At 39.8% G+C, this 14,279-nt stretch overlaps 1 protein-coding gene across 1 annotated transcript in view; it reads left to right on the top strand.

The window, feature by feature from the left end:
- Positions 1-299: 299 nt before the first annotated feature.
- The window catches only part of epha6 (eph receptor A6), a 58,763-nt gene continuing 44,783 nt past the window's right edge, over positions 300-14,279 (top strand). Inside the window, exons 1-2 of the mRNA XM_071526743.1 lie at positions 300-378; positions 5,630-5,694. Coding sequence (XP_071382844.1) covers positions 300-378; positions 5,630-5,694 — 144 coding nt within the window. The remainder of the gene's footprint in view (positions 379-5,629; positions 5,695-14,279) is intronic.

Below are 14,279 nucleotides of genomic sequence, written 5' to 3' on the forward strand. Positions count from 1 at the left end.
CTACTACAGCTCAAGTCATCGCAATGGTGTGCGCAATGGCTCGACGTTTACACAGTCTCTCTCCCTGTCTCCTCATGGAGGGAATCAGGATGTTTGGCTGAAAAAAAAAAAGAAAAAAACAAAAAAAAAACAACTCCTGTGGATCCGACAGTGACCTTCTGAGCCTGGATGAAGGGAGGATTGCAGTAGCTTCTTTATATGAAATCTCCTTACCTTTTTCATTCCTGGGATCTATTTACGTGTCTGTCCGACGTTAAAGAGTTCAGAGCGCGCTCACTCAGCGGATGTTTGACTCAACGATGCGCTCCAGTGGGAAATACTGTGTGTTTTTCTTCTTGCTTAAAAGTATCCTGTCGGACCCAGGGACCACGAACCAAGGTGCGTATTAAGGGCGTCACAGTTTTGTTTCCCTAAAGACGTATATAATATATTTTGCATTTTTATATATGTTGCAATAATGTATGTCTTGATGAATATCTAAAGACCTGTGATCCCCTCCGCTCCCCATCACACACACACACACACACACACACACACAAGGTAATGTTTTACAGTGCGGTCTCATAAGAGTGATAGTCATAAATCAAGATACGGATCAAGCTGTCATAGGAAACAACATTTCTTGTACTTTTAATCAAATTCTATTCAAAGCAAAAATTATTTGCATTTTCATTATTCAAAAGTCAATAGGCTATGGATATTTAAAGAATACCCTACTGGATATTTAAATAATGTAATGCCTCCTCTAATTTCAGTGGCATGAGTCCTCTCACAAGTGACAGTATTCCTTTTCAAATCAATATCAAAAGAGCCTTTTTATTTGCATTAATAGCACCAGACACACCTGAGAAGTGACCCGTGCCGACTTTGCACTTGTGTTTTCTATTACCCCTGTAATAGAAATGGGAGGTGGCAATGTCAGTTTGTTTGTTCTACCAGGCGCTGATATATGAATAGACCTGTGGCCCTAATCCTGGATGTATTTGACACATCCTTGAATGGTTGGACATGGCAATGGAAAATAATCTCTTGGCAACTTTAAGAACCCATCCTGACTCGAATGAGATGACTTTGGCTCTAAAGTTTACAAAGAATACACATGTAAACAAACCTTTTACAGCATTGAAATGCATGCAAAATTCATGCTTGTTGTGCAGTATTACAGTAAGAGCTCCATCAACCAGCTGGTGAAAAATGCTCTGGCATTATACTGCACTTCCAGATTTCACTTTTAATCACAACTTGAGTGCAGAGAAACATTTCCACAGCTATAGCAAGGTGTATATAGTGTATATATAACCTCAGGCTCCAGCACACACTGTCAGCTAAGATGACACTTCTGAGTTGCCTGTGATTGCACTACTGTCTTGTATAATAGTTTCATCTACATTCTTGGCTGAAAATCAACCCAGAAACTTTGATCATAATGTGTTTTGGCTCTGTTACTGATTAGCAATAATTAAATGGGCAAGAAATGATGAATGATCCCGAATCTCCTTGTAAATAAGTTTGTTGATGTTTGATAATATTAGCATTTTGGCTCATTATGCACGCCCAAAAATATTCCCTCACAGATTGGCTGACATCTACTGTAAATACTTTTGGTACATCGAATTGTGTATAAACTGTTCAATGTAACATCTGATCAATGCTGACTAAATGTGTTGGAATAACAGATTGCTGCATATTTTTTAGATGTGCATGCAATTCCATATAGGAGCAAAAAGGACAATAATATTATGCTCCTCTCAATTAGCAATAAGAAGTATGCTTTCTGAGTATAACCCCTCCTCTCCAACAGTGCACAGATGCACAAACACAGGCACTCACAAACCTCTGAGTAAATGGTTGACATAATGTTAAAATCCCTTCTGGATGTCTTCCACTTCCCATATTTGCAGAAGTCAGTTTAATATACCTTTCTAAATGATTAATGCCCAACATACACAAGGCAGGAGCCCTTTCTCTAGCCAAATGCCAAATTCTTCTTCACATTATTTTTGTGTGCGTGCGTGTGTGTGTGTGTGTGTTTGTTTGTGCGTGTATGTTGTGTGCACAGTGTTTTCCACAGGATAGTTGCTTGTGATGGTGGGAGGCTTGAAGGGGAGGGGATGCACCCAGGGGAAACTCATATTTAGGGAAATACAGTAATGAATGGTAGCATGCAGTAGCTACTTTGGATTAAAATGCTTGTAAATTGTACAAGTAGTAGCCTATTGTGAGCCAGTAGCTGCAGTAGTTACGGATTAGAAGGCTTACTTTGTAGTTCTTTGAATCTCAATGATTTAGCTTAGGTGCTTTCCTCATTGCAAATGTCACAATCTCAAACCTCTACAGTATATCATAGTTGTAGTGTGGTATTATTAGCTGCTAAGTCAAGTTTCTGATTTATAAGATTACAAAGATGTAATTTATGATTTTGTCAGACTAAATTCTGAACCCAGCCTTGAATAAATCACAGCAAAATGCAAGAAGTACATTGAAAAAATAAGTGGCATCATTACAGACTTTCAATTAGCTTTTTACAACAAAACAAACAAAAAAGTGAAAGTGAAAGTTAATTAATACATCTGATTATTTAAAATACAAATTTTGCTTTTGGGTTATTTTGCTGGTTTTACAGTTTTACAGTAGCCTATTCATATGGCTAGCACAACACTTTGCTAGCTGGAAGTAACTGCTACCTTGCAAGCAGGTTTGACGGGCAACTAACAAAATATGGAATATATTGCTTGCCCTTTTTTCAGAAAAACAGCAGAATAGGCTTCTATAGTACCAAGCTACAATAATTTTACATACCAAAACCTCTCTCTATAAGTCATTTCATTCTCATTTCACAGTGTGTGTGTGTGTGTGTGTGTTGCTCTGCTGCCTGCCGTGTTCGGATGTTGAATCTAATTCAGCAACAGGACAGATTAAATTGCAGACCCCTATATGGAGAATAAGATGGATCTTTGTTGGCTTGGTGCAATTTATCTGATATTATTCCAAGGTTAGGTCTTCTTATGAATGGGAAACACTGGTACAGGTACAGTTTGTCCCTTTGAATAAGAGAGAGAGTAAAATAATTGGTAATTTTGTTGTTTGTTGTCATTGTAACGGTACAGTATATGTTTTGGGACCTAATTTATCCTAAGACAGCAGTATCGTTCATAAGCAGATACTGCACTGCATCTATTTCATATGAATCTATTTCATCATCAGGTGGATTAGCTACTGTTGGGTTTAATTTGTATCTTATATAGAAAATAATGACTCTTCCTCTCTCAATAACTTCCAGAAAACACATCCTGATAACTGCAAAAAAAAAAGAAAAAAAAGAGATATTCTCAAACTAGGGCCCCTTAGAAAAATGTCTCTCTCTCTGAGGGATCTCAGTCTAGTGCCTGTCTACTTGGATATCCTCAGCCAAAATGCTTATGTAATTGAGGATTCTGACTTAATGTCTATCTATTTGAGTGTGCATGAGCCTCTTGCAGTGAAGACATAATACTTTCCCACTCAGCTGAAGTCCAGGTTTCCTAGGTATCAGCCACAGAAATACATCACTGCAAACTAAGCCTATCTTCCCAAGCCGAGGCTTAATAAAGGCTGTGTAGTGACAATCAATAAAATCCATGATTGATGATTATAGGTCTGTTATCTGAGGCTTTTTCGAAAAGTAACAGACGAGGGGCAACTGGACTAAATCTAGACACTTCCTAGACATTAGCCACATATTAAAAAGATATGAATTAACATTTGGCATACTGTATGAGTTATATTTACTGAAATGTTGAAAAATGAGAATGGACAATTGCGCATTATTATGATCCCAGACCAAGTAGATGTCTAGACAAGAAGAATGTGATTTGGCCTACCAATAAAGTACTCTTCTCCATTTCTATATGTGTGTGTGTGTGTGTGTGCGTGTGTGTGTGTGTGTGTGTGTGCTTGTGTTTTGAGTGAGGAAATGTGTGCATCATATCCAACACTGTGGTCTTGGGTTGTGTATTATTTCCTGGCTCCAAAGATAGTTGCTGGAATTTAATTATTGTTCAGCTACTGTGTGTGTGTGTGTGTGTGTGTGTGTGTGTGTGTGTGTGTGTGTGTGTGTGTGAGAAAAAGGGAGTTGGTGGGTAAAGTTTGCTGCTGTCAAACATGCTATGGAACATTAGTCATGATTATGAAACAATGTGTTTCTCATTTTCTCAAAAATCAATATTTCTATTTCTCTCTATCTCTCTCTCTCTGTCTTAGCCTATCTTTCTTTCTGTCCATCTCTCTCTCTCTCTCTCTCTCTCTCTCTCTCTCTCTCTCTCACTCTCTCTCTCTCTCTCTGTCTTTGCCTTCTGTCTCTCTCTCTCTCTCTCTCTCTCTCTCTCTCTCTCTCTCTCCCCCTCTCTCTCTTTCCTCCTCCTGCACAGCCACAAGACCATCCTGTTATAATTCACTCCTTAATTACCAGCAGGGGATAAAGGCTAAATGAAGTCTCTGTAAATACTGACCCGGTTCCTTTAGTCTCACCAAAGTGTATCTGTCCTGCTATCTCACCTTGTATTCAAAACAGCAGCAAGCCCGTTAGATCACTTCAGCTTTGTCTGAGTCCACTGTTGGCCAGAATGACAGGTTGTGTGAAGATGTGGCTCTCTGATCTATAATGTGGACCAGTGAAGTGGGACGCACTTTATTGATGGAGATTGTAATTAACTGGGTGTGTGGAGACAAAGGAAATTGCACATTCATCATATCAAATTGGCTCAGAGGGCTTAGCAAGGGCCAGATAATGGCTCTCTTCATGCCTACGCCGTGACCAGGGTACAGACAGCTTGGGCTGTTTACACTTGTATGTACACATGCACGCGCACACACACACATGCACAGACACATGCACACACACACACACACACACACACACACACACACGCACGCACGCACGCACACACACACACGCACACACACACACACACACACACACACACACACACACTCAAAAAGACATATACACACACAGCAAAACTGTCTTAGACACACTTGTGGTTTGAAGTAAGCATCAATTTAAAATGGAAAGGTTTGTTGTCAAGTACAATATCCACACAGTGGTTTCAGAGTTCATGCTTTTTAGGCAGCTGTGCAATTTTAATGAAATCATTTTCATGGAAATTGTTTCGTTCTGTGTAAGTGCTTCAAAGTTTCCATAGGTTTTTTCAACATTCATAAAGTGCACAGCGTTCCCCTTTATTCATCTTTGGTTTATCTTTGATGTGGAGTAGCACAGGATTCTCCGACCTCCAGCAAATAGCGTACTAATCCTCCAGACTTCACCTAGATGGAGGGCGGTTCGGTCTTAGTGTTAGAGTTGTCCTGGACTTTCCTAAGAGCTGTTATTTCATAGGTGGTTGAATCTGATAAGGGCTTGGAAACTCTGTCAGGTCTTTGTTGACAGCTTGATAACTATTGTCTGCTCTCTTCATATTTTGTCACTTCCATTTCTCTCCTTTTTATACTCACTGTCCTCTCGCACACTCTCTCTCCAACCTTCTACCCTCTCCTGTCACTCTCTGTGCTTATACTGTCGTTCTCTCACTCTTGCAACTTTTCTCCTCCATTTTACATTACATTTCTCTCTCACCGCCCCCACTCTCTCTAGTGGTTCTGCTGGACACCACGACAGTGCTGGGAGAGCTGGACTGGAAGACCTATCCTGTCAATGGGGTGAGTGATATTAGCGTACTTCTTGAAATAAGGGTGAATTGTTTGCCAATTTCTGCACAAACCACACTGAAGATAACCAGTCATCCCAGGGGGGATACCGAATGAAAAACTGCTGTGTAAAATAATTGTATTCATGGAGTGGTGATGTTGATGCATCATTTGTTAAAAACTCTTTTCTCTACTTTTTTTGTATAGGGAAAACTTCAAAAACTATGAAAACACAATGATATTTACATATAAGAAACAATTAATGCAAATTCAATTGGAATTTAGATAATGCACAGGACCGTATTTCTATTGTGAAACCGGTTTTCAACATTTCAGATAATGTCAATCATCTGAACATTTCACTTTGATGAGCAACTTCTACTAATTAGTAAGGTTTAGATGTCCAATCCTCCCAATATCCAATGCTCTTTTGTGTAACTGGAGCTTATCTCAGGCCTAAAAATTCAAGCTCTTCGAACACTGGCCTACAAACTTTCTGCCCAAACCCAAACCCATCGAACAAAAAGGGTCTGGGCTTTTCTTGAGCTTTACCCGGATAATAATAAACCCAAAATAGCCATATTTTTACACTATATGGGAGACAAGACCTTATGTTTCTATGAAAATACCATCACTGACAACAGGTGAGGTATTTTACATAATGAATCCCCTGACAGACAGAAACTGTCAACTTTGTTACCAGCATGCCATATGAACCTGGCCATGGTGTTCTCAAAAAATCATAAATAAATAAAAATTTAATAAATATTCCAGCAATACTCTTAGCCCAAACTGTGCAATTAAAATTAAAAATTGAAAATTTAAGCCCAAGTCAAACCCATCAGGTCCTGACAGGTTCCATCATTTCAGCATCTATACCAAGCTCTTTTGACACAAACCTGATGGGTAAAATTCTCAATGTGAACTATATAAATGTGTCAACAAGTGCTGTATGTTGTCAGTATGTCTCTGCACCAATGTCATCAAAACAAATACAGGCATTCATCATACTATAAAGCAAGGAATCTCTGTCTGTATGTGTGTCATTCGCATATCTCGAGAACCGTTCGTCCGATCTACTTCACACTTGGCGGGTGTATTGCTGGGGACCCAAGGATGTGCAGTGTCGGATTGGACACGCGACACGTTCAATATTAATAAACTTTGAATGAACAAGCGAACAGCGCTCTGTGCAGCAGCGGGGCTCAAAGCATGCGACTGGAAGCGCAGTGTCGAGTGTAAAGTTGTTTGGTGAGCGGTTCTCGAGAAAGCTGCAAGCAGCAATACCGGAGGCCAAGCAATCGGCCCGTTCCGAACAGGCATGTTTTGAACAGGCACTGCACTAGTTATGTGCCTACTACTACTATAAATGGATACTCAAAGCTCAATAGGTAGAAGTAAAGTAAAAGTTGCTTCCAATATAAATTGCCAGTTAAAACTGGATAAAATAAGTAATCTACAGTTCTGAATTTGAACTATGTATGACAGGATATGTTCCCCTACACTGATTTTGAATATCCATTTAATAACTAACCTTTATGTTAGTTCTTATGCTTTAATGTTTGGTAGCTAATGTTCGCTCTCAAAAGCTCTCTGGCTTGGTGGCTAACATTAGCCCTTCTGACATGGTAGCAGTTCATGTCTCATTAATGTAAAGCCCTTTAATACAAGCCTCATGGATTCATTCATACACATGGCATCAGTAAATAAAAACATACTTATGCATCTTGCATATTGTTAGTAAGACGTCACCATTTTTTAAACTAAATTTACTGCATGTTCTTCCTGTGCACCCACTTATCCCTACTCCATTCATCACTAAAACACACTTAACGTTAAGTGCCACAATGTACATTAGAATTCACAAACCAGAATATGAAACGTTTGATCACAAATGTGTTTTTAAGAACCCATTGCTGAAGCATAAAGGCAGGGTAAAACTCCTACAGTTCAGAGATCTCAAGTCAATAGAGGCTGTCTCTGGGTTTGTGCTTTGATTGAACATCTGCAACTCTGCTTATTTATGTGGGATGAAGGTGGAATTGATCAAACCTTAAAAATACCTAGCGATAAAACAAATTTGTGGCACATCATTCTCACAGGGCCAAGCCTGATGGGAAATAACTGTTCATTTCATTCGTATCTTATAAATATTTCAGCTGGGACTGAATAACCATGTGCAACGACAATAATTTTTCCATGATCTTATAATGTCTAGTTCGGGTTGGGAAACAAGATAGTAGGGGGACTGTTTCTGCTTTAAGGCTATTATTAGAAGTGCAATAAATCCATTTGGAACAAAACCAATAAACAACAACAAAGTGCAATGATATGTTTAGGGCCAAATACCAATATTGAAACACCTTCTCCTCCCTTGCACAGCCTAAACAGATTTTGCTGTGAGGAGCAACAACACCATTAATTGGTTGAACAAAAACACAACAAAACACCACCGCCCAGCTTCACATCAAATCAATAATTCATCACAACAACAGGGATTTAATGATATTTTCACAACCTTTCTCTCTCTCTCTTCCCTTTATCCTGACAGTGACAAATAGTCTTGTTTTAATCAAAACCTCACACCTCTTAGCCAGGTTGAGTGCTTGTGCCATGCTGTTGATACAACAGTACCTGTGCACTGTACATAGGCGCGCGCGCGTGTGTGTGTGTGTGTGTGTGTGTGTGTGTGTGTGTGGTGTTTGCACAGGTGAGGTCATGCAGTTTAATCTCCTTTTTCATTAAAGGCCAATAATGTGTTTTACAAGACCTTCTGGCATATGACATGGTACATGCACACCAACACTCCAAATTTTAATTTGACCTTGAGAAAACATGGGCTATGTAAACACTTAGCTAATTAAGTTACTTCGATGATTCATACTGTAATTAAAATGTAGAGCATTGCAAACTTAATCACATTTTTGGATGATTGTTTGTACATCTGTGCAGTCTAATCTGAGTCCAATCAAAATGTTTGCATGTGACATTTTCCAAACAATTCTTCAATGTGCTGTTTCAATTTTTTATAGCAGTTGCAGTTGTTTACATCCAAGTTCCATGCTTGTGAAATTTTGACTCTGAATAAATGAAAATGACAGCAACATAAACACCATTGCAGCAATGTGACTGTAGTTTATGATAGGAGGGACTTACATACTGTATATTCATATAATATTATATCAGCTACTTTTCCAGATATTCTTATATATTTGGTATATTATAATTATTAGAGCATTAATTCAATATATGTAAACATAGCCATTGATATGTGCCTTTATTTGACTGCACTGATCATGTTTCTCTCTCTTGTCACCCTGAAAAATTCTATAAGATTATTAGATATTCTATAATAACATATAATTAGTAAAGTACATTGCAGGTGCAAGCTCCACTTTTCTCATCCCACAAACCAGCACATGCATGTAAAAACCTATAAAAGTTTAGCGTTATTGTCAAATGGCCAAACTGTATATATTACTATATACTTGAACTTTAAAATGTTTTCAGAACCAGTTCAGTTAACTTTTATGGCCTTGGTGTCATTGTTTTGGAGCTGTTTGAGACCATGCAACAGTTAGTTGCATGTGTGTACAAAGAATGAATTCACAATGTTATTCTGTCAAAACATGCTGCTGACAAGCACCTAACATTTAACAGCTAAATTTCTAACCTTTTGAGCTATGCAGTCAGTGTGATACAGCTTATTTGCTTTCTTATTTGGTTACACTGGTCAATTGGATTTCAGTGATTTCCTTTATTACACACACACACCATTTTGTGTGTGTGTGTGTGTGTGTGTGTGTGTGCGTGTGCGTGTGCGTGTGCGTGTGTGTGTGTGTGTGTATCTGAGTATTTGTGTATAATGCGGCTGTGAGCACATGAATGAATGACTGAACCTTAAACCCTTACAGGTGGAGAGGGGATCTTCAAGAAGTTTCTATGAGTGCCTTATAATTGTTGTTATTTCTATGACTACAAAGGATTTATCCTTGACCGTTTGGCAGACAGCATGTTGTTAAACCAGGAGGTTGCCATCTGTAAGAACTTGGTCCATTGATTTTGTGTAATTAAATTTTTGACATTGACAGCCTTGAACAAGAAATTGGAAAGTTTTCTGTTCATTATATCCTACAACAACTCCTCTAAATTCTTGTACTAAAAAATTAATATGCTAGACCACATCAGTACTAATGAAGAATGTGTGCTTTGGCATTTAAGTAGGTATTCACCACTGGTGTCTCACATATTCAAAATATTTAGCCAATGGACCAATAATTGTATAGCAGCATTCATATGATTATGATTTTGTCAAGATTACTATATACTGTAAGAGCTGGGGCCCAATGCAAAACCCAGCAGAAGGATCTACAACATCTTCTATATGAAATAATAAGAGGAATGTCTTCAGTGTTTACAGTAGCTCTCATTAAGAGCATCTCTTTCTCTTTATCTCTTTCTCACTAGCTTTTTCTTTCTCTCTGTCTCTCTGTCTCTTTCTCTCCCTCTCCCTCCCTCTCGCTCACTCTCGCTCTCCCTCCCTCTCTCTCTCTCTCTCTCTCTCTCACTCTCTCTCTCACTTTCTGGTGATTTGTTGTGTTGAATCCAAAGGGACCATGAGCGTGCTGTAGTTAATATATTTATTCATGAAATATAGATAAGCCACATTTATTCAACATGTAATTTCGGCCAGGCAAACTGAATGGGCAAAGCTGCATTCCGACCCTGCTGATTTCACATAAATGTTGCTATGCCAACTTTTGTGGTAACCAGGGAGGTAGTTAGGGATCTGTCTTATTATTTTTTTCCTGTTTTGATGTTTGTGTACATATAGCACTACTGAAGGAAACCTTTCACATGCATTGGTTCACATGCTTTGGTAAATGTTGTCTAAAAGCAAAATACCCCTCAATATGTTCTTCACTGTATTTATGGGTGTTTCATGGTGCAGGCAAAGTCAGCAGTACTGTACTGTCAGCAGTACTGCATATACATATGGCACAGGCAAAGTCAGCAGTACTGTACTGTCAGCAGTACTGCATATATATGGTACAGGATCCATATTGTATACATACTGTATATACAAAGCATATGTGTTGTGAGTTGTGGGGCTTCAAGCAACTCTCATGTAAGTCTATTTCAGAATATAGTCAACACAGCAGTATATCAGATGGACCTCCCCAAAGTAAGCTGGATAACCTCTGGTTAGCAGCTTGTGTGTGTGTCTGTGTGTAACTAGGTTGGGTTACAGGGAGCCATCAGGGAGAAACATCATAGCAAGTTGCCGTAGAAATCCTCCCGCAAGTTCCCAAGATTTGCTTGTCTCTGCACGATGATAGGGCTATGCAACAGCCTGTGAATGCCATTCCTAAGGTCACGCCGCACCTGTGGAAATGGAGAAAGCTAAAGAGGCTCTCTCTGAAGTCAGTGAGCGGCAGCTACAAGCAGTCATCACCAGTTTGAAGACACATTCAAAGCAGGATGAGGCAGACCACTTTACCTCAGAGGCAGAAGTCCTCTCCAAGATTCTTCAAGCAGCGAACAGTCATCTACTAAGGAAGCGTCCTCAATCCTCAAAGATTCTCCTCTGTAGCCTACCATTTCTCTATTGAAAGCCAATCAGGAGCTGCAGCTAGTAAGCCAGATGAGCATCCATCCTGTAGATATAGGTGTGACGTCTGAACACCTTTCCTATGGTGGTCACCAGAATGAAAATGGAAGAAACTATAGAGACCCTTCCTGATATGAGTTTAGCTCTAATGAAGGCCACACTGCTCCTCACAGAAGGAGGTTCAACTTCTTTGTGATGCCCTGTATGGATGGAAGACTTGCAATGGTAATCACAGAGCCTCAGCAGTTATCCAGAGTGATGAACACAACCACAATGGCAACTAAGGCGGTTTGCCAAGAAGACATCACCTCTCCACTAAAACCTGAGCTCCATACAGACACTGTCATGGTGAATCTGTCACAGAGAGTTGAAGACAAGACTTCCCCACAGGCCAACTCTTGGGATTACTGTCTTCTTCCCAATGTGACTGAATATCAGCCAGAAAAGCTAACCAAACTCCACCAGGAGGCCCTTTCTGATAAGGCTATATCTCCAGTCAGCACAGAGCTTTGAATTAGATTTACCACTGCACAGGTTCAGGCCAAGATCTTCCCAAAGGTTCTCGCTGATACAACAGTTCCGTCCCAGATGGAACTGAAAGTCCTTCCTGAGGTCAACACAGTTCCTCTGACGGGAAATCCAGCGGTCAGCACGGCTGCTATTGACAGATTTTCTATCTATGATTGGGCAGTATTTCAAGAGGGAATCACCAACCCCTAATAGGATAAATATGATAGACCTGGAGGTAATGGCCCTTTCTGAGGTTAATACATTGCTTTCCCCTTCTGAGGTCAGTGGTGAGGCCAAGGACTACCTGGCCATGACTCTAAACTATAAGATTATAAACTCTGTTGCACTGTTGCCTCACAGCAAGAAGGCCCTTTCTGTGCGAAGTTTGCGTGTTCATGTGGGTTTACTCCAGGTGCTCCGGTTTCATTTCTCATCCCAAAGACATGCAAGTCAGGTATGTTGGAGACTCCAATTTGCCCGTAGGCATGAATATGTGTGTGAGTGATTGTCTGTCTGTCTGTGTTAACCTTGAGATTGACCGGGGACCTGAACAGGTTGTTTCCCAGCTTGCGATGTATGCTGCTGGGATAGGCTCCTGGCCCTCATCAGCTTGAATAGAAATAACCCGATAAAGAGAAAGAATGAATGAAAAAGAATATGTGCCCTGAAGGAAATGCAGTCATCAAATACTATTCTTAAGTACTTAAAAGATTAAAGAGTCTCGATCACTTTGCCTTCGAGCATACGCTGTTTCATTAACATTCAGATTAAAGTGTCAGTTGATATAAGGAACAGTATACAAAGTTAAAAGCAGTTTGGAGTCCTCCCCCCTTCCCCCCTTCCCCCCTTCATTCTTTCACATTGCAGTATCAATATGAGTTCAATATATGCTTTCTACACCTTGTACTCAAAACCTGGCTCCTGATAGTCTGCTAAGCTCTGGGCTATAGGCAGAGAGATTAGTAGGTGCACACTGTATCTGATTGCCTCTGAGAGCATGGGCTACAGGCCATCTTTCAAACCAGGGTTTGCATTTTGTTTTCTCTGCTCTGAACCGTAGCACATCCCTAGGGTGCATTTTAGAACACTGTGGCACAGACCAGAGTGACAAATCACCATTTTCTCTTGTTTATATGCATAATGGAACTCCACTTAGTTATAAGACTGATGTTATGCAAACCAGAAACCCAGCCTTCTTAAAAAGATATGTTTTTGTTTTTAGCTCAGTAAGGAGGACGTGGAAATGACAGACTATGCAGTGTATAACCCCAGTTATATATGTGACTTCACTTGCCAAGTCACATCCATAATTCACAAAGATAAAGTCTTCTTACATCAAAAGTAGAAGTCAAGTTGCTCAAGGTTACAGTTTTCTGTGATTGCTACAGCATTTTTTATTGGACATTATAGTATAAAATGTCAAGAAAGACAGGATGAATGACATGTGACAAAGCCTTGCAGTGGCATAGTCCTGTACAGTAGGCTAGTAGCCGACCTCTCACATTTGTGTTGATTACTACTAATGAATGATTTGAATTTGAGATTTAATGAAATGAAACAAAATAACTGACTTGTAGTATTAATGACATAATATATATGCCATAAGAAGCTCATGTCAGGGTTATATGTTATGTCTCATCATAGAAACGGTCCCATCTCAGCTTTAATGTAGCCTAGTTTGGAAGTGAGTATGGCATTATGAAAGATCATGTATTATAATCACATATATATCACATTATGATTAGGTTACAATCACTGTTGGGTGGTAATGTGATTACCTTTTTCAGTAACGAGTAGTGTAAAGGCCCAAACGCACTGAAAGCGTCTGACGCGCGCGTTTTGAAGTACACCTATTGTTTTAAATGGCCGAACGCGCACCAAAAGCGTTATGAAGCGCGTCAAACTGCCTTGACGCCTCTACTCCGACCTTGTTTCGATTTTGGAGCGTCAAATGAGGATTTTTTTCTGCAGCCGCAGTACCTGTTTGGAGAGTACTCCGGGACAGTAGGTGGTGTAGTCCGCCGGTAAAACCAAAGAAGAAGAAGTGATATGTAGCGGGGAGCTGACATCAGAGCTTGATCAAACTAGACGGCCACCAAAAAAAAAAAAAAAACTAACATTAGCCAGCCGACTTGAGGAGCAGCCAAAGCAGGACGAGGAGAAGCTCATCACTGAAGTCCAAAAACGACCTGTGATATATGACTGCAAACTACTGACTGTTTACTGTTACTATGGCAACAGGTGACAGCTACCGTTAGCTTAGCTTAAAACTTTATGAACAGTACAATTGTAATTCTGCAATGCTAAACGAAAACAACTACCACTGCCAACAGCTATACTGCTATAGATCTGAACTGCTGTGTTGTCACATGTCAGATAGCCTACTGAAAATAAGAAAAATAAAAGCTTAGAGCCTTGGTAGTTACGTTAGCATAACAGACCCACCCCATATCATCTGTCATGAACGTTTACTGAC

Source organism: Centroberyx affinis, unplaced genomic scaffold (assembly GCF_046629955.1).
Source record: "Centroberyx affinis isolate AG114_WGS23_722 - 3 ecotype Tasmania unplaced genomic scaffold, CSIRO-AGI_Caff_v1 ptg001450l_1, whole genome shotgun sequence".
Lineage (NCBI taxonomy): Eukaryota > Metazoa > Chordata > Actinopteri > Beryciformes > Berycidae > Centroberyx > Centroberyx affinis.